A 25,206-nucleotide genomic window follows, 5' to 3' on the forward strand; every position below is an offset into this window, starting at 1 on the left:
CGCCATTAACTCCTTATGTGTTGCGGAGGAAAATGGTTTTGAAGAACGGCCTCATTAGTGAAACACATGGGCTGGACTTGGTGTCTGCTGTGGACATCTAGTGGCCACATATTGTAACAACATCCTGTTGCTTCACACTTTCTTAGTACCGCGCAGTACAGTGAACCCCCGTTTATCGCGGGGGATACATTACCCACCCTCATTAGTTGAAAATCGGGTGGGTACAAAAGAAAATGGTGGATCGTCAGCTGTGGATCGTCTTGCCCACATGCATGGGCATCACTTTACACTAAAAACCCATATATCAATTGTTAAAAAAAAAAGAAGAGAAAAAAAACACAATAGCGGGGGAACGCTGTACTGACAACACCCAAGTTGGTTTGAACCACCATTTTATTTAGCATAATTTAAAATCATCTCACTGTTAGTTCATTTATACAAATATGCTTTGTTATATATAAACAATTACAGATCTCTACAAATCAAGTTCCCAGTGTAAAAGCGTAGTACCACGCGCGTGGTAGCATACAGCTCTGGGACGCAGACACGAGAGCCCACAGGTGTATGTTCCACTTTTCCAACATATTTGAATGAAATCAGGACATCCGGTTAAAGGGGAATACAAAATATATATATATATATTTTTAAAAAGCTGACCACAGTTTGTCTAATTGTGCATTTACATTCAACACAACATTTGGACTTAAATCAGCCCTTTTGCTGTTATTGCGCTTAGGTTGTTACGGAGCACAATCAACCAATTTAACACAATTAACTCCACAGTTTAAACAGTTATAGTCGCTAAGAGAATGCAACCGCTTATTGCTGACGATAAACAAAAATGTTAAAACTGACAAGGCACCTTCCACCAATGCAATTATTGCTGCATCATGCCCACCAATGCAGGAATATAAACCACAGTGAGTTTAAGAAAAGAAACGGGGAAAAAAAGTGTGACTGTGGTGCACTGAGATGTCGCTTCTGCAGCTGTTTTATCGAGCGCTGCTTACTGGCAGGAAGAAAGTAAGGCTCCGGTGACCAAATACGAAAGTCATTGCTTGGTAGGAGCGCTTAAAATGACAAAGGAGGCACCACTGTGGCTTTTGGTTTGGATAAGGCATCGTGATCGCAATCGTGACAGTTGGGATGCTGCAACATGCTGGAAAAATTCACACAGCAGCAATAGCCCTTTTTCAGTAATGAAATGATCTTAAAAATAAGAAAGATGTGTACATACTGTTAAACGTACAGTGGAACCTGCAAAGTCGGCAACCAAAAATGTTCTGGGGGGGGGAAATTGCCTTGATGGAGATCAAGACATCTGTGATGTCACCAAAAGTTCTGAGCGCCTCGTGGATTATTTTTCTCTCACCACAAAGAAGGCATTGAACAGGTGAGTAGTCTATAACCGGTAGGAATGTTAAAATATTACCTGAAGCTATTTTTGTATTCAACTTACATTAGTTCCTATGGATGAAAATAGTTTTGAAATTGGAACGTCAGAAAAACCAGACGGCAGGTTCCATTGTATTCCTGTGAAACAGGATATGCACGATAAATCATGCGATCGTTGTCATCTGTTCGCATTTTGTGCAAGGTGACAGTCACGGACATCATGATGCAAGTGTGGTTTTTAACACCTTTAGAAACCATTAAACATTGGTGATTACACAAAAATATATTTGGCCACTTAGGTTTAAAAACATTTGAGGAGGAGGAAATTCAATATGATCGGACAATCGAATTTCTGTGATTGGGTAGAAGAAATCCAATCGTAAATGAGGCAAAATGGAGTGCACTACTTGGCTGCAACCAGCAGAGGCGCTGTTGCTGTCTAAAGACTGAAATGCCGTCGACTATGTGAAGCTAGCTAGCTACATCCGCGCTTGGCCGACTCCTCCCAACACTGCCAAAGAACCAGGAGTTCAGAACATTCTGAGAATGCTGATCGCTGAAGTGAAGCCAAAGGCCCATCTCAATCCAAGGGTCAGGAGTCATTTTTTTTAGGCACAACGGAAGTAGGACCTTACGCCTTCCTCTTACAAAGCTGGTTCTCCTCTTCCATACGTGGCCGACGTCACACCGAGCACACGCTAGTGTTGGAACGCTAATCGCCGCTGCCGGGAACTGGCCCTTGTCCGGGATTCATCACAAACTTTTCTGGACTTAAGTTGTTTGAATTTTAAAAAAAGCTTCTCACCCTCTATATGTCAACTAAATAACAGCCACAGTCACAATGCAGTTGCTTGAGACTCGCGAGATGCAACCTAAGTTTGGAGTATGAGGTAGTCACTAGTTCTCCACCTAAACAACAGTAGATCTCTTCTCTCCAGTCAAACAGGGCAGCTCGGTTTAGATGGAATTATGGCTTGTGACCACCACGATCAGCGTTTGGTTACAAAGGCAAAGCAGGGATGCTATAAATCTAGAACAAGTGTAACGTGAAGAACGGGTAAATATCAAAATTTTAAATGTAAGAAAAAAATACGAGATCCACTTTTTTTGCCCCCGTTTCGTCAAAGTCACTTTGGTGGTGATGGCGTCGTAAGGATGAAGCCCTCCTGAGGATGAAGAAGAAGCTGAAAATGAAGTCTTCAAACTGCTCGAGGTGGCGTGGAAGCAGCCATCGTTCGCGTCTGTGGATCTCCACAATCCAAATCCGGGGAGCGTTATTACAATAGCACGCATTTCTTGGTGTTCTTTTTCGTGACGGGGTACAAAACCGCTCTGACGGCCTCTGCAAACACCTCCCTGACGCCTTCCTGCAGCAGCGCCGAGCACTCCATGTACTTGACGGCCCCGATTTGCTTGGCCAGGGCGTTTCCCTGCTGCTGGGTGGTGGGAGCCAAACTCTGCTCCTTAAGCTTCTTCACCGTTTCCGCGTCTCCCCTGAGGTCCCTCTTGGTGCCCACCAGCAGGATGGGCACGCTGGGGCAGTGGTGAGACACCTCGGGGTGCCACTTGTGCCTGACGTTGGCGTGAGAGGAGGGGCTGCCGATTGAGAAGCAAATGATGAAGACGTTGGTCTGGGGGTAGGAAAGAGTACGCAGGCGGTCGTACTCCTCCTGGCCGGCCGTGTCCCACAAGTTAAGGCTGACGGTACGGCCGTCTACGCTCATCTGGGCGCTGTAGTTGTCGAACACCGTTGGGATATATTCTTCGGGAAAGGCATTGGTGGTGTACGAGATGAGAAGGCAGGTTTTCCCTACTGCCCCATCGCCAACCACCACACATTTTATGGTCTGCATCCTGCCAACGACCACTGGGGCTGCAGCACCTAAAAGCAGATATACCTGGGTAAGCCCAAATTGCATTTTTTCTACACGAAATTCCACTTCAAAAAGTTTAAATAGTCCTGAAATCACACTACAATATTCAATGCAGTCATATATGCATAAACGAGAACGCAAACAGGCTAGCCAAGGCTAGATTTGCTAAACGTCGTTATGGTAGAGCAGTGAAAATGGAGGACAAGTTCACGCATTCACCAAATGCTGACGTCGGAAGAAAAGGACGCACACAAGTAGGAACGGAAACGCACTGAGGCGAAAGTCAGAATGTAAACTTGTGGTTATTATCGCTGGGATCTCGTCAAGTACGAGCTAGGCGTTCCCCACTGGTGGATAGCATCAGGCTAAGGAACTAGCGCGTACGCTAGCAGCCAAGCTAGCCATTTAGCAAACAATTTGATGAATTTATATGACACTCCGGCGACAAAACGTCTTTTTATCAGCACATAAAGCTCACTCGGTCATACCATAATATTTACCATGTCCTAGTATTTGTTTTATACGCTAACGTGGGCTACAACGACGACATTTTAAGGACTTTGTCACTTACCGCCACTTAGCTAGCGATCTCTTCTGCCTGGTATCGTCAATCACAGCCGCATCCGGGGAGCTGCCCAATACGAGTGACATAACAGAATGGTGCAAGCTGGGAAATGTAGTTTTTATTTTGTGGTTGGTCGTTTTACCTGTCGCTAGATGGTAGTGTTGTCTACTTCTAACGTAGTTTTTTTAGCGGCACCAAAATACTGCCATCACAAACAGCAGCCTTCGAACAAAAGCGATTGTATCTCAATTAATCAATTGAACATTAGTTAAATAAAATATGCTTACAAATGTGTGCAGATGGTTAGAATTGTGGTCACCAACGTTTTAGAATCATCTATTATCCACTAGTTTGATAATACACTCCTGAAAAAACACATTTGCTCAAATTATTTTATACTTTTAGTTACACGTTTCTATGCATAGTTTGGAAACTGATAAATAATGCAACACTAATTCTATAAATCTCTGCAAGTGTTACTCAAGGGAGATAGTCTCCAGTTTAAAAATAAATACAGGCACTTATAATTGCTTAGTTGATCATCCATCTTCCTCATATATTAAGAATAAAGCAAACAACATTTATTCAAATGGCCATCCCTTGGTGGACGCATACTCAAATTATATGAGCTTGACAAAAATAAACATGAAGCATCAGGTCGTGTTCAAATCCATGGAGGACCAACAAAGGCCCTCAAAGAGGGATTACTCTGCCTTGCACCACTGGAGATCCACTGATGATGTCACCTTTACACACTAAGGTTAAGAGGCCACTGTTGTGCGACAAACCGGACACTCAAGAACAAAAAGTGGCACCACTTTATTGCCCTTCCCAAAAGGCTCTGGCGTCACTGCGGCCTGTGAAGAGAGGGTTCCCACTGGGACCCCAACACCCGCAGTCAGGGTCTGCCCCAACCCTTGCACCCCTTGTTTTGGCAGGAATAGCCCCGGAACGTCTAAGGCGTCGCCATGACAACAACCGCCTACAGAATCAGAGCAATGGAATTGCGTCGTGATGCGACAGAGAAGCCCGATTCAGAAGAAATAATGGTGGCAAAATGTCAGAAGATGGCAAGGTGTGTTTCTGTAGTTCACAAGGAGGGTGGGTTATGGTTCCCGAATTATGGGTGTGTGAGCACATTGCTGAAAGCGTGCATGGTTAAATATCGAATAGCAGTTTACAGTTTAAACCACTGGAATAGAGAGAAACACGTTTGACCATACCACCTCCTTTATTCATCCTATTTACATATCCACAATTATACAGTGAACAGCCAATGCTGTTAAATAAAGTTGTAATCTTTTGATACAAAAATAAAACACACACAGTCTCCTCACTGCCTCTTCAGTTTGTGTACAATAGGAGGATAATAAGTTTAAACCAAGACACGATAAGAAGACAATAATTTCTTATAGCAGAGGGCTCTCAGTGTTCAAAATACAAAAGGCCACCGATTAATACACTTTAAGAGCACAAGCGGTCGGATTGGGCACATCGTGATGATTTGGCTCTTTGTTGAAACACCAATTGAGTTGCATCCTATTGCCTGCAAAGGATACACATTGTAAGATGAGGTAGGGCTTTAGAGGATTTACTCTTCTACTTGTGCATGAGACACATGACTTCATGTGACCCAAATGATACCAGAACAGAACCCTTATAGATTAAGCATCTATAAGCTTAATGTCATGGAACTGATCATGTACAGAGATAACCAGCTCTGCGTAGACTTGAGAAAGGCATAAAATATATTTATTTTTTTACTTCCACTGTGGCTGAGTTGTAGTAGGTTGAAGCATTTTGGAACCAGGAATTCGTGAAGGGTTTTTAGAGGTAGGACAGACGCCTGTGTTGGTGGTCTTTGTGTTTTTATTCCGGGCTACAGGCATGACGGCCGTACGTATGGTCTTAGCTGTGGCAGAAGACGGACTGTGGGCCGGGAGAGCCTTGGCGGTCGGTTGAGTCTCAGAGTTCGGAGCGACTCGTTTCGATACGCGGAGGGGACTTCCTCTAACGAATGCTGACTGAGTCCTGCCTGATACCTTCTCTGTTGTTGGTCTGTCCGAGGTTGTCCTGCGGGTCAGGGGAGATTTTCCAGGAGTCTGCGGATCGTTTGCGGTCTGCGGTCTCTCTCGCGCACTGCCACTTCTTTTCGCGTCCGCATGAAGTGAAGCTGGTTGTGTGATAGGAGACGAACGCAAGGTCAATCGTGAGGTCGCTGGGTGTTTTGGGGACGATATCTGGGCGCCGTTTGTAGCCTCGGTTTTGGGGCGAACTCTTGGAACACCCGCACTATTGGAAGGTCCTGCACGTGACCCAGGTCCTCTCTTAGTCCTGATACCACCACGTACAGGAACCTTCAAGTTGCGACTCTCCTCCTTTGACGACGGTGAAGCCGGAGTTGTCGGATCAACCTCCCTCTCTTTCCTCCACTTGGAGCAGAGGCTCGGCCCTGGTCGCGGGCTTGGGGATGTTGGCGGTGACAGTGAGTCATAGGATCGGAGGCCTTTCACAAGAGTGCGGCACTCGAGAGTTTCCCCCACACGGGTGTATGACCTCGCAAGCTCCCTCTCCGGACTCGGAACATCCGAGCTCTGCTCTGGGTGTGACTGGCTGAACTCCGGGAGACTGGACGGTCTCCAGTTCTCTTCCAACCCTTCTGTGTTTAACTGCTTCCTCAGACCCTCGTCAGGCCCAGACATAGCAGCACTTGCTTTAATCCCTCTGTTTAGTGGCTGCAAGTCTACTTTTTCTGTATCATTAACAGGTAGACGTGATTCTTTCTCAGTTCTGCGATATCTCAATGATGTGGTGCGGTTGTCACGATGAAGTATTCCACTCTTGGGACCAGACTGAGGTTCAGACCCGTCAACCAGACAATGGTTTAATTTATTCTGAAGTGAATTATTCCTGTCAGTCAGGGACATTCCAAAATTATGTCTATGACTGGAGTTCTGGGTTTTAGCACACAGGGAAGGGGTGTCTGCGTTGACAGCAGCATTTCGAGGGGAGTCGGGTGAAAACTCAGTATTCTTGATAGCCTTCTGCTTACGTGACATTGCATCCTCTTTTGTACTTCCACTCATTTCTGATGCCTCATGTTGCCCAACCGCCAACCCGCGTCCACGTTGCGAATACGATCCGAGGGATTCTTGAACAACCTCTATACACCGATCGATCGCCTGGAATTGGCTCGACTGGCTCTTGTTGTCTCTTTCCAAAACACTTCCTTGACCAACCGGAGAACAAAAAACATCCATCTCTGGAGAGCTACAAAGCACGGTGGATGTCTCATGGTCAGACGAGCTGTTTGACAGGCAGCTGATGGAGGTCAGGCTGCTGGACAGCTCTGAGAATCTCTTGTCGCCGGACAGGTGGTGAGAGTACCTGCGTGTGTCAGAACTTCTCAGGCTACGACGGCTCCAGGTGTAGCCCAAGTTCGTCTCAAGGAGTCTCTCCAGATCATTTGGGCTCTCCTGACTGGGGCCCAGGTCAAGACCTGTGCAGACGGCCACTGAGCGCCGCTTTTCCATGATCTCCCTCTGACGTTCCAGACGTTTCTGCTCCTTCAACTCGCGCTCTGCATTCTCCTATAGCAAAAAAGAGAGTTATGTATTTAGCTTTGAATCGACTTCGATAATGATAAGACGCTTATTTCGTTTGTGGATCTAACCTTGACAGCTTTTTGGAAGCGCAGGCAAAATAAGTCAAAGACCTTGCACGCCTCCTCGAGTTTTAACGTGCTGTCATCTTCACAAAAAAAATCCACCAACGCTCGACTTGACATCCTCATACCCTCAACCTCATCCTCTGCCTCTTTTAGACGCTCCTCTGTCACCTAGGCACAGAAACAAACACTTTTAATAAACAATCAATTTGTCCATGTTACTTTCCGAGAAAAAATGCGCGTAATTGGGCAATGAAGGCATTAATCAGCAAGTTTTACCTCCAGGAAAGATTGCGCATGCTGCAAAATCTCTCCCTCTGTCAGGATATTTGCTTTCAGCGCCAGCACTTTGCTTTTTAACTTGGATAAATCCTCCAACACAGACTCCTCGCTTAACCTACATTTAAAAAAACAATAACGTTATAGAGACTTTTACACCCTAAACCACGAGTCTTCACTATCAAGGCCTATTTTCACAAGCTTGTCTCAGGGGTGGGAAGAGACTGACCTAGAGGCAGCACCAACATGGCCCAGTTGGCTAGGAAATGACAGTAAACTCTGATCCTTCTTCACAGCTTCCTGTGGAGACAAACACAAATGATTAGAGCTATTGTTCCAAATGAAGTGAAATTGTAATTTGCAAATGCTGCCAGAATTATACGCTCTGAGGATCAGTCTGGCTACAGACTACATATACTGTGCATATATAAATATATATCTATATACTGACAAATTAATTTAAATTGTAAAATAACAACAAGAAATTAATTGTATCACACCCTCTTGAACTACGCCGTACCGGATCGGAAATCCACTGACTCGAACCGAATTTAATTATTCCACTCTAAAATTTAATTAAAATTACATTATTGAATACAATTCAAATTAACTCATTCACTCCCAGCCATATTCACTGAAGCAACGCCCTTCGCTCCCGACTGTTTTACTGGATTTTGACTGATTTTGCAAGGTCCACAGAATATTCAGTTCTATTGCTATAAAAACATGGAACCTACCAAAAGAAAGATTAGAGTCTCTTCTTATATCAGGATTTTTTTTTAAATCTGTTTCTGTTTTGCAGCAATTAGTATTAGAACATAGCTAAGTTTCATCATTATTCACAAACCTGTTGCTTGTTGCAACATGGCCCTGGCTGATCTTTTATACTCTGCTGCCACCTGCTGGTCATTTTATTAAATAACTACCATTGCTTTAAGCAACCTTCTTCATGCCAGAAGCTCTATCAAATCCTTCTGTATTCTCTAGCATAAAAAAAACATTAAAAACGTATAAAAACATTTTGGGGAGTGCAGGACATCGTATCGCACAACATTAATCGTCTTTTATTGGAGAGAAGCACACCCCTAATATATATATATATAGAGAGAGAGTACATGTGTATGAAAAGTTCCTACCACAGCTACAAAATGAAGCAAATTCATGCCGGGTTTGTTCGCTTTGGTGTCAGCCAGTGTGAGCAGTGACGAAATTCGGAATCCAGCTGCATTCCCCGAGTAGCCACCCTGAGGAATCGCACACAAAGTCAGATAAAGACACAGATGCACACTTTGTGACAATCTAAAAACAAAATTCAAAATGCGTCTGGCTCAGGAGAAGAACATATAAATACAATATATAAATATATAAAAAGGCTGACTCACTGCATTCATGTAGTTCCCTGCTTTAAGCACCAAACGGAGGATGGAGTGTAACTCAGGACAGCTAAGCAGTTCTACGGGAGACAAAAATAAGCACAATTATTTCAGTAAGCAACCGAGCCTTCACGATATGATGGCAGACTCTTAAAACATGAAGTTAACTTCTTTGTTCTCGACTTACCACCCTGAACTAATCCTATATGTGAGCGTTCAAAAAGAGTAAAGACAAAGATCTTTATAGCGCTAGAGTACATAACTCCCCGCTGTTACTTTACCTCTGGCCGCCTCCCTCAGACATCTGGCTGCCACACACAGAGAGGTCAGAGCCGGGTCAAACTCTTGCTGTAGGATCATGGCATCCAAACGAAGGCGAAAACTAATGGAAGGGGAGCGAAGGGGGACAGATGAATGAATAGGCACGGATGAGTGATGATGAAGACAAAAAGGCACTCCTGGTCATCACTTAAATAAACACACGTCATTTCAAGGGGAAGCACGTGAGTCACCGACTACTCAAGCTATGAATCAAGCTGGAATAACACACACACACACACAAAAAAACAACACACTGGTCTAAGGGGGACATGCTGGGTAATAGTATCCAAAGCAGGGCTAAGGTGGAGCGTACCTGGGGACCTCCACCAGCAGGAGCATGAAAAGATCGGGCTCTCCAAGCCAGCGACGTTCGCCGCTGAAGCTCCTCAGGCGAGATTCCTGAAAGAGAACAGATGTTGAGAAAAATCCAGCAAAACAGATTGCAGTTTAACGGCCGATTCCGATAGCTTTCGCCATGCGCCTTGCGCCGAAACCGACCACATCTTACAACGCAGTGCAACAGTCGACTTTTTGATCAGCCTAACCAGAGCCAGATGATGACGAGATTGACCCAGAAGTGAGGATGTTTGGGGTGATGTGCGCTTGAACTTTACCTCCTCGTTGTCGGGTAGCAGCTTGCAGAGCTCCGTCAGCTTCTCTGATCCGTAACGGTCCCCGGCTCCGTGCCTGATATCCTCAGCTATCTCCTTAGCCGGCCTGTGGGAAAAAAAAAAGAAGAAGAAAAAAACACATTCAATGTGCTGTGAGTATGACATCATGCATGCAATGGGGCTACCAGATTTGTAATGGTGTCATTTCCCAAACCCCTCCTGTGAGCAATATCGCTGCTTTGTTTTCACACAATGACGAGATAATGAGGTTTTTCCTTTTTCTTATCAGTCAACATGTAGACGAGAGGCTAATGGTTGACGCCGCAAGTGGAAACTTGTGTCTGTCATGCTCAACATGTCTGGAGTTTCTTCGGGACGTCAAAGAAAACTGATGTGGTTGACTTCTGGCTTTCTTACCCAGTGGTACAGCTCACCTTTTAGTTTTCCCATTAACCTCATCTTATGGGCAATCACGCACCCTTGTTACTGCTACAACAGCTTGCTACTGTTTATATGTACACAGTGTTTAATTCAACGTTTAGAAGCGGAACGATACGAAATTTCAGATACAGTGGTACGCTTACGAACTTACGGACTTCATTCCGTGATTTGCAACTTGAAACGTGCTTAATTCGAGGTAACTTTTCCCATTGAAATGAATGGAAATACAATTAATTAGTTCCAACCTCCACCAGAAATGATTGTAACCATTTTTTTTGTAACGCAAATGCGGTCCATGGAAATTGACCTTTTTTGCCTAGTTATGACGCCGAAGGCAGCCACTGTGACAATTGTGAGTGGAGAAGCACACAACAAGCACACAACAACTTCCTGCCACGCAGAGAAGACGTATTGATTTTTGTCTTTTGTCTTGCCCACCATATTCTTTAATCAGAAGCAAATTTTCTACAAAAAAAATTATACAAAACTTGAAAAGTTTGTAAAATGGGTCATTCGTATTTTGAACTCTAGGTTCCACTCTATTAGTCTTATAAATAATTGCTTTTTTTTATTAACTATATACGGTAGCCTGTCTCTATACAGTCATTGCCATTGACGACTGTAGACGTCAAAAATATTTTTTTACTGGGCTGGCAGAAAATGAGGTAATATACGCACTCCCTTGTCACAAGAATAGGTTCAGTCAAACAATCAGTAGATATCCAATACCAGAATTCAAACCTAATAATAATTTCCTTGAAATAATAGCTGGAATTTAGTACCTCTACCAAGCTCTACATTTCAGCACACGATAATAACATAGAAAGATCACTATTATTACATTTGAGTGATGATCGGGATAAAGTTGCGGAAATGCCCCATATTTTTTTCTTTCCTATTTCGAACAGCCTTTTTGAAAGAACTTCACATCTGTTGGTTATTTTCCGTTTGTAGTACCTTAGCTTTTGGTGTGAACAGAACTTGCTTTTTTCATATTCCCCCTTGGGACTTGGAACATTGGCTTCATATCCTTTTCCTTAATGAGAATTTTATACTTTTAAACACTTGCCAATGAGAATAAAATATCATAAGCCGTTCTTTGCCAGGAGCAATTATTTATAGCTTTTTGATCTCAATAGATTTCGCATTGGGTGCATTGGGAATGTATTTTATTATTATTTTTAAATAGTGAAGTTTGTTCACATGCACTGAAAAACATGGATGTTGTTGTAACTGATGCCGCATTTCAACAGAAGCTCCATTTGCGCTGACAGAAGTCAAGAAAGCTCCAGACGAGACAAATGTTAACATAAAGAAGATGCTCTTTTCACACCTGGACTCAGACACAAGTCTGGACAAATCCAGGTTTGAATAGACATGTCGTTCAGTCTCCAGCAACACAACAAGTCGTCATTTGAACAAATAAATACCGTGTTATGAAGCAGCTCTTATGCCCATGGGAAGTGTTGCCTGGAGTCAAACCCCAAAAATAAAATAAGGAGAGTGGATGACTTAAGGTCACCAGCGAGGTCACTCATATTCAGGGGTCACCTAAACAGGAGACACCCTTAGCAGGTGTCAACTCTTGACTCCCAAGCGTTAAACATGGACACTTCAGGACATGCAGTCCATCTGTTTCGATTAGGGCCCTCCCCTGCACCTGTCCCACTGCAATATCGACAGGAACACACCCATGACAATCGCCCCGCCCCCTCTGCCTTCAATCGTCTGACACCAACTCCATGCCGTTTGATTTATGGCCATTCCAGTTAAGTGTTGTCCCCCCTCGGGCACAATTGTCTGTTTCCTGCACTACATTATCTCAAATGGACTGGATTAAGCTTTAAGAACAAGATGAAACCATAAAGTGCTGAAATAATATACGTATAATCTTTTTTTTGTTTATTATTATAATTCTGCAAACAAACTAAACCAATTTCTACAAAAGTCTGTACATGTTAGTGCATATCCCAGAATTTTGTATCACTTTTGATAATGTTGCAAGAAAAGCTTCTTTCTTTTTTTTTTGCCAACATTTTACACAATCCCTCAATGTATAATGCATTAAACTTGCTTATCTGATCCAAAATAAGGGGTAAGCATTTGACAAAATTCCCTTGACCGACAATGGAGAAAATTAGCAATTAATTAATGATTTTATTTAGAAACATTTCTAATATAACAAATTACTAGGAAGTGTATGTTTTTGCACATACTGTATATATTTTGTCCAACAATGGTTCTAAAAACTAAAACAGCATAGCTGACGTCATGTATTTTTTTGTTTTCATCTTTAGACGGTAAACTTGTTGAGACTGAATCGACAATGCCGCTGATAGTTGCAGCCAAGCTACTTCCAAAGAATAAATTAATCTACATATTTTGTACCAATCAGTTAATCAAGTTATATATCCGTCAACTGGATAGTGTCATCTCATCATAGTTGCTATAGAAATCAAATTGAAGAAATGTCTGATTACATTATTATTAATTATTAATATTATTATTATTATTATCATCATCTTATTTATGTTTTTTTTTTTTTTTAACAAGTGTCTTTTATTTTTTTAAATAAAAACTTGAGAACCAATGTTTAAATAAAAATAAGTGTTACAAATATTTGGAGAGAATGCAATCACATATATATTTTTTTAAACATGTCATTTAAAGGGATTTCAATTATCACTTTTTTTGTATTTAATATTTGCTTTCAACATTGCAAGCTGATAGTTCCAGTTTTAGCTAATAGGACATGGACTTACATTTTAAACTGGCGAAGAAATATCCCAATGTTCATACTGCGTTTGGAGTCCAGTAGCGAGATCTGTAAAATGAAGGACATATTGGAAAATATTACAATGAAAATATTAGTTTATGGAACTCATTTAAAAAAAATAATATGCTGGGTTGTTTTCCTAGCCCACTGAGAAGGTCGGGTTGATTAATTTGACCCAGCAGATTGGGTTGAAGATTGGATTTGGACAAGACGAAGAGTTGAAGCTGGTCGATATTTTTGTGCACTGAAGTTGAAGTAAATCCAATGTAACAGGTTTTTTAACCACACCTATGCTAAAAATAAAAGAGGTGACCCATATTTTGGTAACTTTAACTCGTCAGTATGGGTAGCTTTACCCCTTGTTTGATCTAAATCTCGACCCAACATGCTGGGGTCAAATCTTCAACCCAGTGCTCAAGATCGCTCACTGGTTTGTATCCCAGTTGGAGCAGATCTGCACCAGCACAGTGGCCTAGTGGTAGAATGTCTTCCCTGAAACTGGGATTTCATCCGTTCAATCCCCAGCAATGTCTCAGTCCCTTTTGGACCCGGTGATTGGTTAGCTATTCCACCTCATTTGGGTGACTTTTTGACCCAGTAGGTTTAAGAATGCACAAACTGACCTCCTCTGGACTATCCTGAGGAGTTCTGCAGCGTAACAGAGCACACCGTCGTCTCAAAGTGTTGCTCCTGTCCTGAGGCTGACTGTCCTTCTGGCCGAACAGCTCATCCAGAGAGTGCAGATCTATTGGGAACTCGTCCTCCCCCGGGCCCGCACCGCTCCACACGCTCTTCCTCCCCTCCACCTTCTCTTTGGGGATGCGCTCCCAGTTGAGCTTCCTCAGCCGGCTCCGACGGGCGCAGTCCGTCGGGATTAAAGGCGACGAGGAGGCGGGCGGAGGCGGCGGAGGAGGGGGAGGTGGCGGCGGAGGAGGCGGAAGGGCAGGCACCGCCACCGTGCACGAATCCATGACTTGCACTTTCACTGGCGCTGGATCGTCGGGGATAGGAGGCAGTGTTCCATGAAAGGCACGAGATTCCTTGAGGGTGGGACTCAGGTTGATAAGCATAGGGGAAGGTGGAGAGGGAGGGGGGGGGGGCGCTACTTGGTTGGAGACATCTTTCCAAGCTCACAGGTCAAGGGTTCACCAGCCTACGCAAGAAGACGGCAAAAATAAATCTCAGGCAATACTGAGCGCAAAAAAAAAATTTGAATTCATTTGAAAAGAGACAATTTACATTCATCAACATTTTACAAAGTAAATATGCCTGAGTTAGATAAGTTAAGCTAATTTTAATTAAGTTAAGCTAAGATGTAAGAGCCAGTCTAAAATGCACATTCATTAACGTTTTACAATGTAAATACGCCTGAGTCAGCTAAGTTAGCCCCCCTAGGAAGTATTGTGACCCGTTTTGGGTTTTTTGATGGTTCTGAGTCTGACCTAGCCATTTCAAAATAAAATACCCCGCGATAGCAGAAGATACTGTCCAAAAGTTCTGGTGGTCCATCTACGAGAGCTCTGAAGCCTCACCATGAGGTTATTGTGGACCCAAAACAGAACCTTGAGGCACTCCTAGGTTATCTGAACGCAGAATAGACTTAATATCATAAAACACTGTTCTCTACCTTGCGGGTAGAACTTAGACCACACCAGAAGAGAAGAAATCAGGCTTCTCCTGGGGTTTTGCAGCAGTAGGAAGCCACAATTTGACCTCACCTGACAAATGACCTTGCCTTTCATTAGCATAAGACTTTGAACTTGAAATATAAACATTTGCTTCAACTTTCCATGCAAGTTCAATGTGTTTTTTTTTTTTTTTAAGTATATGCTGATATGATTTTTGCACAGTAAGCTGTGTGAACTGCTTGTCCCGTCCTGTTCTGCTGACACACACCTCCAACGTGCACCTACTCCCTTCTAATTAGAATAGATGGATACACCACCGGGATGTAGAGTGATGCAAGTCTAACCGCACAAAAAAAAAAAGAAAAGAAAAGAAGAAAAGCATTGGGTGTAGACTTGACATAATTTTTTTTTTTCTCTCCCTCGTTATGAGAGGTTAACGGCTAAAAGCTGGTTGCACACACTTGTACCGGCAGGTTTAAGCAGGATTAGTAATGCAATTAGGTATGACTCAGAAGTCTGCATGCTGGTTCAAAGACGAGTTGTTAATCACAAATTGTAAGTGTGTCTATTTGGTTTGAAAGATAATGACGACTTCTGGGAACTGTTTAGAAGTATTCCAATGAGAGTCGCCTAAGTTTACTGCGCGGAAGTTTTTTTTTTGTTTTTTTTGTTTTCAAATTCTGATTTAATGTAAACGTGAACGCGATTGATAACATACACGCACGCACACACCAAATGTGAGCGTAATGTAGCCATACAAAAAAAAAAAAAAAAACAGCATAGTCGGACCAGCCCAATTTTCTGCGATTTAAACTTTTCCACAAGCTGTCACTCTTAATATGAAACATAGCCCCGTTCCATTAAATGACAAATCACGACGCGCGACTGCGAGCCCGGTCCAAAAGTTCACTTACCTGATGTGAGCGACCAAACGACTCCAAGAGGGTAAACCACCACTTTAAACGAACCTTTCACTTTTGCTTTTGTTTCCTTTTCATCCCGGTGAACAGACAAGCGATCCCACCCGCTGTAGTCAACTCGATACGTAGTGAAAAGTTGCTGTCGGGGACGCGCAGGCGCGCTCGCGCTCTTCAGGCTGATGCCTTGATTGTGTCCTCCCAGTTTTTTTTTCCCATGGGGCGGATTTTAGGGTTGTCAGGTGGGAGCGCGCTCAGCTTCACTCAGCTTTGGTCCACGTCTACTGTTTGGTTTTGGATTTGGACGGTCAAATGAAAACAGAAATGCAATGGTTTTCATACATATGGAATATTGTGTGACTTCTGACGTGTGTCTCCTGCAAGCACTGTATAAGAGAGCGCTGAAAGTCCTTGATAAAAAGCCGCAATCATGCCACCACTGCAACATGCTGGAGAAATATGAGTTACGGCATTATTCGATTCCATTTAGGCGCACCGCTTTTTATTTTTACTGGACACTTGAATGCTTAATTTGTGCAGCAAGAAGCGTGCGAAGGTTTCAGGTATCTGATTGCATTTTTTGGACTCTCAACGATGAGTTTGCACCTTGAGATATTTTGGAATGCAACTGTATTGATAGATGTACTGCTCTTGTTTTTTTTATATTGATTGTATGATATTTTATATATATATTTAGTTTTATAATGTGATGTGACTTTAGTAGTAGAGCATTAAAACAATTGTAACTACTGTATTGAAATGTTCATTAAATGTGAAGTCAATCCAGAATTGTCTTTACAATATGTTGTATGTGCCATCAACAGTCTAAACACATCATTCTGATTAACTCATTTAATCTATCTCACTGCCATTGACGCCTAGTTTTTAATAATCTTTTAGGTTTTTTTAATCGTGAGTTAACGAGTGAAGTCACGCGATTAGTTACAATTCATTTTAATCACCTGACGCCCCTAATTTTTGATCTTTTCTTCTTTTTTTAAAAAAAATGAAGATTTTTGAAAAGATTATTAAAAATTAGGGGTGTCAGGCGATTAGAATTTGTAATCGTAATTAATCGCATGATTTCACTAGTTAACCCAAGATTAATCACAAATTTTATATCTGTTCTAAATGTAAAATAAAAAAAAATCTAGGTTTTCATACTCTTGTTAACAAAAGCTGAAAAAAAAGGTTAAACTAATAGAAATAGTTAAAATGATTTTTTTACGTCTATATCCGTCAATGGCAGTGAATGAGTTAATATTGTGTTTGTGAAATATGAATAAAGCAGCAAAATCCACATGTTTTTATCCATCTCCGAGGGCGGCCATTTTGCCACTTGCTTTCGACTGAAAATGACATCACAGTTGCTCAGGGCTCAGGTAGCAACATGTCACGGCTCAGCTTCAGAAAACAGGTGATCACGTACAGCAACTGTGATGTCATTTTAAGTCAACAGCAAGTTGCAAAATGGCCACCCTCTCAGGTGATTAAAAACGGGTAGATTTTGCTTCTCAACCCATTCCACAAATGCAATATTTATGACAATGACATTTCTGCATAGAACATATTATAAATATTTTTGGGGGGTTGACTTTGACTTTGACTTTGTTGATAATCAAATTAAATAAAAATTCATTTCCATTTCTTTTTATTTTGAAATAAGATCAGGTTTGAAACCACTCCCTACTTATTATGGAAAGCCGCTGAGCATTTAAAACTGCATATAATAGAGTATATGATTTGTTTCCACCCATCCATCCTGTTCTGCTGCTTATCCTGTTCACGGTCAGCATTGGAACCAATCCTAGCTGATTGAGGGGGTGGGGCACATCCTGGACTTGTCACCAGTCAGTCAAAGGGCACATATAGCTAGACAAACAACCACTCACATTTACATTCACGCAATTTAACCTATAATGTATATTCCCCCCAAAAAAGTATAACAAATTCAAACCTCTCAATCTTTATTAACTCATTCAGTCCCAACCATTTTCACTGAATCAACCCCCTTCGCTCCTGGCTGTTTTACTGGATTTTTGACTAATTTTGCAAGGCACCGAATATTGTGTTCTATTGCTATAAAAACATGGATTTTCTTTGCAAATAAAAGATTAGAGACTCTTCTTTCATCAGGAAAAAAAAGTATATTTCTATCTGTTTCCGTTTTGCAGCAATTAGCATTAGAATATAGCTAAGTTTTGACATTATTCACAAATCTGTTTAAAACAGTGGGGAAAGAGCTTTTTTTCAACATGACCCTAGATGATCTCTTATACTCTGCTGCCACCTGCTGGCCGTTTTTGTAATAACTACCATTGCAATAACCGTTTGTTCAGAGGCTGCATCAAAGCCTTCTGTATGCTCTAGCATTAAAAAATCGTATAAATACGTCTTTGGGACAATGGTAATATTTAAATAGAATGTATTTACACGTTTTTGGGCGCAAATGAGTGAATAACAGTTTGGAACATTCACGGCTCTTCAGAACTTGAAACGGCTAGATTTTTTAGCAACTTTCTCTGTGCATTCAGGACATGTCGAGGAACCACTGTGCTCAAGATAAAAACATTCTGTCTGTTGTTTGTCTTGAAGTTAGCTCTTTGGACTGGGTGGCAGGATGTCACTTCAGAATTGAAAAAAAAAAGGGAAACAAAGGCGGTGGCCACACTAACATTTAACAATGTCAATTGGGGGCCACAAAATGACATTCTGTGGGCCACAAATGGCCCCCGGGCTGCATGTTTAGAGTCTTCATTTTACCCAATAGGTATCTTTTGGGAATGTGAAAAAAAACGCACGCAAGTGCAATGTTAACGGACAAACCATGACCCGCCACTACTGCTTTCCAAGATGATATAATGTACCGGTACATTATGTTGACACTAAAGCCTCAGGACTGTGATCTGCAACCGGTGCAGAAGGCCTTGATCAAGCTAAGAAAAGTATCCTATTGAGAACCCGAGAGCAGCAGCGGATGGCCCTCAGACGTGACAAATGATTTCCATACATCTGCCAGTTGGGAAAAAAAGCTGTCACGGGTGAAAGCCAAGAGGCTAGAAGTCGTACTGTGGTGCTGGCAGACCCGTTCCCACAACGACTTTTCATCTGAGGTGCGACAGCGCAGGTAGCCTCGTTCGTCAGGCTACGCTGACAAGTCGCTGTCATCGCCTCATGCGCCGCAGTCATTAGGAGGTTACGACCCCGCAGATCTGGCTAATGTTGTTGTTGTGCACCGGGGCATGGTTTTCGTGTACCCCGGCCAGAACAAATCTCTCTCATGCAGGAAACTTCCTTTTCTATTCAGTCGCTCACATCCCAGCGCTCAGCGCGGGTCTCGGCATACAAGGAAATGCCACTGTTGAGAGAGGGCTGATTTATAGTCCACACACAAGCGTGAGCATTTTCACTGTTCATGCCAGCACTCATGGAAATGATGTGGTGGCAGAGATCAATAGGATTTTGGAGCTGATCACTGACCTGTGAGTTTTGAGGAAATGACCGATCTGATTAGAAGATGGATCTATCTATCTATCTATCCATCCATCCATCTAGCTATCTAACTTTTTTAATTTATTTACTGCACAGTTGACTCACTACCTCGCGGTGGATTGGGTCTACGAATAGACAAAATTTGCATATAATTGATGTCCATTGAAATGCATTTGGGAAAAAATAATTAGGCGTAACACGATCAAGATTTTGGACGCGATCACTGATCAGAGTTTAAAAACGATAAGCGCTAACTGATCCGATTAGAAGATGGACCATTCTATCCACTCTATTCTGTGTAAAAATGTATTTATTTACAGTAATTTGGACCGGCATCTCCCTCGAATAGCCAGTATTTGCGTCTATTTGATGCCCAATGAAACAATTAAACTCTAAAAATTCTTCCACAAATGCTGATAAACGAGTAATACATGGAAAATGGTGGGGAACGACAACACCATGGGGAAAAAATGGGGGGGGGGGGGGGTTGTTCACGGAAGGGACAACCTCGTAGATTAAAGGGGAAGTCAACCCCCCCCCCCCCCCCAAAAAAAATCTTGACAATAATATCTTATGCAGCCCCATTAGTCTAAATATGGTATTCTGGTTGATATTGCGTCAAAATCCAGCCGTTTTTCTCCATCTCAGGGGCGGCCATTTTGCCACTTGCTGTTGACTGAAAACTTCATGAATGTTGCTTAGGTCTCATGTAACAACCAATCACAGTTCAGCTTCAAAAAACAGTTGAGCTGTGATTGGTCGTTGCCTGTGCCTGACCAACTGTGATGTCATCTTTAGTCGACAGCATGTGGCAAAATGGATAAACACAGCTGGATTTGGCATCATAACTCATATTCAACAAATGTAACATTAGTCACAATGTCATGTTTTGACTAGTGAGGTCCCATGTAGAATATTATTGTCAAGAAATGTTTAACGCTGATTTCCCCTTTAACAATGGCAGCAAGAACATCCCTGGATTGAACAAGATTGTATTTGCTATAACGTCTTATTTTGTGGATCCGATCAATGAGGTCACTGATCGAAGGACGAATTATGACATTACAAACGATCACCGATTTTGCATAAAAATACAAAATATCCGTTCTAGCTGATTCGATCTGTAAGAGACCAACTTGGCATCCACGACTCGTTTCACCAAGACAGTCGAAACTCCAGGAGACAAAACAATCTGCTGATGTGTTTACAGGCCTTTTTTTTTTTGTTTGTTTTTTGCCCAACACTGAGCTTCAGTCAGTGCATGTGCCTCCATTATCTAACGAATGAATGTGCATGAGGGTGTTCACGTGTAAGATTTCGATGGCAACCTCACGTTTTTTGACCAAATTGCAAGCCATTAAACCTTGCGAGTATTGTGGAGGCCCATCTGTATCCCTAAGACACAAATACAAAATTCACTTTTGCTATAGTGATCTCACACAAACGCCTCAACTGCATTTTTTTTTTTTGCAATGCTGGAAACAACCAGGATGTAAAAAAAAATAAAAAATCCATACTATGGCTCATGAGCCCTGGTGCCCCATTTACATGTCATGTTAACCGCGACTGTGAAACCAAAAGTATTGATATTGCAATTATCGTGCCTTCTGGCTTTTGTGGTGGAATAAATAGGTCAGCATAACTCTGTTTATGTGCTGCGGTATTTTTAAACACAGCCTCTATGAGAGAACTCGCAGCCACCTGGGTCTGATCTTGGACTGTGACCGTTGAGTCTGGTGGGGGGGGGGGGGGTTGTTGTTGTTAATCAAACCCAGGTTCCTTAGATCTGCACTCACGTGCAGTTTTGGCCTGACATCGATCTCCGGACTGGGGTCTGACCACAAGTCCGATAAAATAAAAAATAGAAGAGAGGGAGAGAAGCCAAACGATACATAGACACTCAAGCGGGTCAGTCTGCTTCTTTGGCTGTAATTCTGCACTCCCACACAATAAATCCATAAAGATCTCCACAATCTATATGAGTCAACCCCACATGAAAACCTCAAGGGAAGTCCACACACTTGTTTGCTGCCGTGCGGGGGGGGGTTCGCAGACATGCAGTCCGACGATGATACAAACATTACGGAGACGCGGAGATTAGAGACCATGACTCAGGATTTGAGGCGCATCATAAAAAGCTTCCCTGCAACATATTTGTGCGAATGTTTGGTGTTTAATGTGAGCTATTAGTTCTTCCGGGAGATGGCCGGAAAAAGCAATGTGGCGGCAGCAATGACGACTGCCAGAAGATCTTAGCACGTTATCATCGTATCATGTGCTGATGTTATCCATATGTCACTCTTCAAACAACTCTTGATGATTGACTAAAGGGGTACATACAGTACATGCCCATTTGTAACATTTCATCGATTTTGAAGATTTAAGATTTTTGCCATGTGTGTTCTTACTACTCCTAAAATATGCGATGTACTCAAGACAACCAACACAACACAATGAATCTCCAGCAACAATCTCCGAACCCAAACAAGGTTGAGGTAGTACCAAGTGTGCCCTGAGAGAGGCAGCATGGGGTCACGTTACATCCAAACTGTCGAAAATACAACAAGAAAAAGAAATACAAGTAGCTAGGCTAACTGTTAGCTTATGTTGTAACTACATTGTAGTGTTTTCTCCTTCTCATTTTTACTGTGGTGAATGACTTAGGAGGCACGTAACTAAAAAAGAAAAAGAAAACAACAACAAAAAAACGTCAAAACAGCCAGCTGCTAATCTGTATGCATCCAGAAGCAGCGCTAGCTTCAGGTCGTTTCCTAACTATCGTTTCATACCACATCACAATCATGAAGTCTGTTCCTCGGCCGAACTCGGTGTTGACTACACACATGAGGATTTGCCATTGGAAGTATTGGTTTAACATTTATGATTGTCGTCAGATGAGTGAGGAAAAAAATCACAATTAACTCCACCCTCCCACCACATATTGCTCAATATCATCTTTAGAAGTCAATCCCAACATTTTCTTTACAATAATATGCTGTATGTGTCCCCGCTAATCTAAATACAGCTTTCTGATTATTATTGCATTTGTGGAATATGAATTAAACAGTAAAATCCACCCGTTTTTATCCATCTCAGGGGGCAGCCATTTTGTCACTTGCTGTCAACTGAATGTGACGTCACAGTTGCTCAGGGCTCAGGTAATGACAAATCACGGCTCACCTCGGCAAGTGACGTTCGCAAGCCTAGCCTTGATTGGTTGCTATCTAAGCCCTGAAGAACTGTCAACAGCAAATGGCAAAATGGCCGCCCCCTGAGATGGTAGATTTTGCCGCTTTCTTTATATTCCACAAATGCCATATTAATCAGAATACCGTGTTGACACTAGTGGTGAACATATTATTAGAAAGAAAAAAATTTCTTTAAAGAGACATCCACTCAATTATGGTGGAACTTTGGTGACGTTGGTCACTTGGGAAGAAAAATTCTTAAATTGACCTTTTAAGAGAACACTCTTTTGTGAATCTATAGTTCTATTTTTTGATGGTGTTTTATTTCATTGTACTTACCCATCTATGTATGCATGTAGATTGGGCTGTTTTAGGAATTTAGTGTTTTGCTTTTAATCGCTGAGTATTTTTAGACTGATTAAAAACGCACCGTACGTATCAGTATTTTAGGTACATTTTTTGTTTCCTTGTACTGTGGGTTTTCTGTTTTACAGCCACAGCTGCGTCTTGTTTCATCCTGACCGTGAAAAAAAAATTGTTATATGAATAGTGTGTTCCCCTTTATGGGAGTTAATAGTTTCTTATGTGAGCCTAACTTATTTATGATGTATAAATAATTAAAACACTTGTATTTGGTGTTTTTGTGTTATGAAGGCAATTGAGAAACAATCAGCTTTCTTGAGTGTTTTTATATCCTTTCCGTATATGCTTTGCAGTATTACCCAAGTGTGGCATAACATTTTAGCGGTAGATACGAGGGAGCGGCTTACATGTTCCTTTCTGTTTTGCTTGAAAATGGGATTCCTCAAAGATGCCGGGGTACTTTTGGTCAGTTGTTCTTAGTTATTGTCTGTTTGCGAGTTTAAATTCAACTCAGCGGGTGGCGAGGAGAATGAGGCGTTTTTTTCGGTCACTTGTCCTCGGGGGGTTCGGGTTTGACCGTTTGTCTTTGCACATCGGGCCCACTTCCGACACCAATTAGGATTTCCTGAGACTCAATAAAGGAGATTATTGGCCTGCAAAAAAAAAAACACCATCTCGGTCTCTCCCACCCTCAGTCGCCTTCCTGGCCCGGCTGCTACGCTCATTACACTGGCGAGGACAACAGTTGCACTTCACTAGCGGCTCACAATGAGGCAGAGACATCCAGCGGTAAAATCAGCCAGTTTTGCCTCACTTTTAGCAGTTTGAATCGAAACGTTTCAACGACGTCAGCGAAGCATCGCTTGGACTGCATTTCCATCCCAGTGAATGACAATTGTGTGCATAGCAAGCTGTGGTTGGGCACAAAAGCCCCGAAGCAAGCGGCAGGGGAGCTGGGCTGAGTTGACTGGGGGTCCAGAGAGGCTCCTTGTGTGGCAAGAGTGATCACACAGTTAATAGTCAAAGGGCCCCGGGTGTGTTGTAAAGGAGCCACTAAATAGAGGTTGACAAAGCGCAACGTGCAAATAAAGGCCTTTTCCCTGAGTAGGCTGTGTATGTAGTGCAAAGCGTAGTGAACTGCACTTTGCTGGGTTGGTCATGTATGAAGTCTATAGTTAGTTCTAAAAACAGGTTCTCCTCCTTTCTCACTCATACGCCAAACCGACCCACGCTACATGTTGTTACGGCTCTGATTTGTTTTTTGTTTTTTGTTTTCAAATCTGAGAGATTGGACAGTTCTCACCCAAACGTTTGTTGACCTCAAATGTAACTGATTGAATTTCATTTCCCCAAATGCATACTTCCCAGTCCTCCGCAACGATCGTAATGTACGTGCCTCATGTTGAGTAAATCCGTGCAAACTCCGTGCTGCGTAGCACACACTCATAGTTACTTCAAGCATCTAAAACCTAATTATTCCCCCACGCTTCTTGATGCCAACCGGTGAGGTCATCCGCGGAGAGAGACAGTGGGAATATTGGCTCTATGCCTGAGGTCCGATTTGCTCGCAGAGGACAGGGGGGCCTTTTTGTTTTTTACCTTTATTAGCGGTTATGTGCCCTGGAAGTCACCTTTGCAGTTTAAAAAAATATATCTAGGAGGGATTAAACAACGTATATTGACAAAAACAAATCTGTATTAAGTACAAATTATCGATTTTAGGCCCCTGAAATAAAGCAAAAATGAAGCACCTCGCCCGTTTCATCGCATTTCGGATACATTTAGGCTAATAGCAGACCAACACAGAAGACATAAGGGCCAAGGACTCCCTCCGGGATCCCCCTTGCCGCTCCTCTCATTCGCTCATTTCCACATGCATTCACTGGGTGGGCTGGCACTCAAACCTATTCATTCATACCAAACTGTTGCATAACAATGCTGCCTGTCCTTTGCTAAAGCACGGGGGCTGTTGGCGAAACATGGCACCCTTGGGTCCCCCCCTAAAGACTCCAGAATATGGGGGGGCCGGATTTCAAGCCAGTAGTGCATGCTTTTTACTTACTGATGACAAAAGTGAAGGTACCAACATCCACAATCAATCGGCTCCAAAATTGTTACGGCGTCGGTACCCGATGTGATCGGGCTGCCAGATCGTATCGGGGTCGCCTAACGAACACGTCGCGGCTACAGGATCGGCTTGAAATGATCCAGTTGACGTCAAACATTGGAAAGAAAATATGAAAGATGTCATTTGAATAACAAAAATGTACGGACTGAAATTGTAAGAACGTAAATAAACCTAAGAATATAAAAGAA

General features: G+C 42.5%; 2 protein-coding genes across 4 annotated transcripts; both read right to left on the reverse strand.

The window, feature by feature from the left end:
- Positions 1–375: 375 nt before the first annotated feature.
- Positions 376–3,906, reverse strand: rhogd (ras homolog gene family, member Gd). Its single transcript, XM_086084770.1, has 2 exons — positions 3,841–3,906; positions 376–3,277 (listed from the first exon to the last, which is right to left on the reverse strand). Exon 2 carries the CDS (start codon positions 3,246–3,248, stop codon positions 2,673–2,675), a length of 576 nt encoding a protein of 191 aa, XP_085940896.1. The 5' UTR covers positions 3,249–3,277; positions 3,841–3,906; the 3' UTR covers positions 376–2,672.
- Positions 3,907–4,801: 895 nt separating this feature from the next.
- On the reverse strand, positions 4,802–16,099 carry fhdc2 (FH2 domain containing 2). 3 transcript variants are annotated; one of them, XM_086084768.1, is made up of 14 exons: positions 15,845–16,099; positions 13,926–14,455; positions 13,289–13,350; positions 10,089–10,191; positions 9,788–9,873; positions 9,435–9,535; positions 9,163–9,233; positions 8,917–9,024; positions 8,010–8,080; positions 7,781–7,898; positions 7,508–7,672; positions 7,222–7,424; positions 5,599–7,104; positions 4,802–5,380 (listed from the first exon to the last, which is right to left on the reverse strand). In XM_086084768.1, the coding sequence occupies exons 2-14, from the start codon at positions 14,370–14,372 to the stop codon at positions 5,374–5,376; spliced, it is 3,048 nt and encodes a 1,015-aa protein (XP_085940894.1). In that variant the 5' UTR covers positions 14,373–14,455; positions 15,845–16,099; the 3' UTR covers positions 4,802–5,373. The 3 variants fall into 3 exon arrangements, with proteins under 3 accessions (XP_085940894.1, XP_085940892.1, XP_085940893.1); XM_086084766.1 differs by having other exon boundaries at positions 4,804–5,380; positions 5,599–7,424; positions 15,845–16,098; XM_086084767.1 differs by having other exon boundaries at positions 4,805–7,424; positions 15,845–16,098.
- Between the last annotated feature and the right edge of the window lie 9,107 nt (positions 16,100–25,206).

Source organism: Leptonotus elevatus, chromosome 9 (assembly GCF_054856555.1).
Source record: "Leptonotus elevatus isolate MCC_2025b chromosome 9, RoL_Lele_1.0, whole genome shotgun sequence".
Lineage (NCBI taxonomy): Eukaryota > Metazoa > Chordata > Actinopteri > Syngnathiformes > Syngnathidae > Leptonotus > Leptonotus elevatus.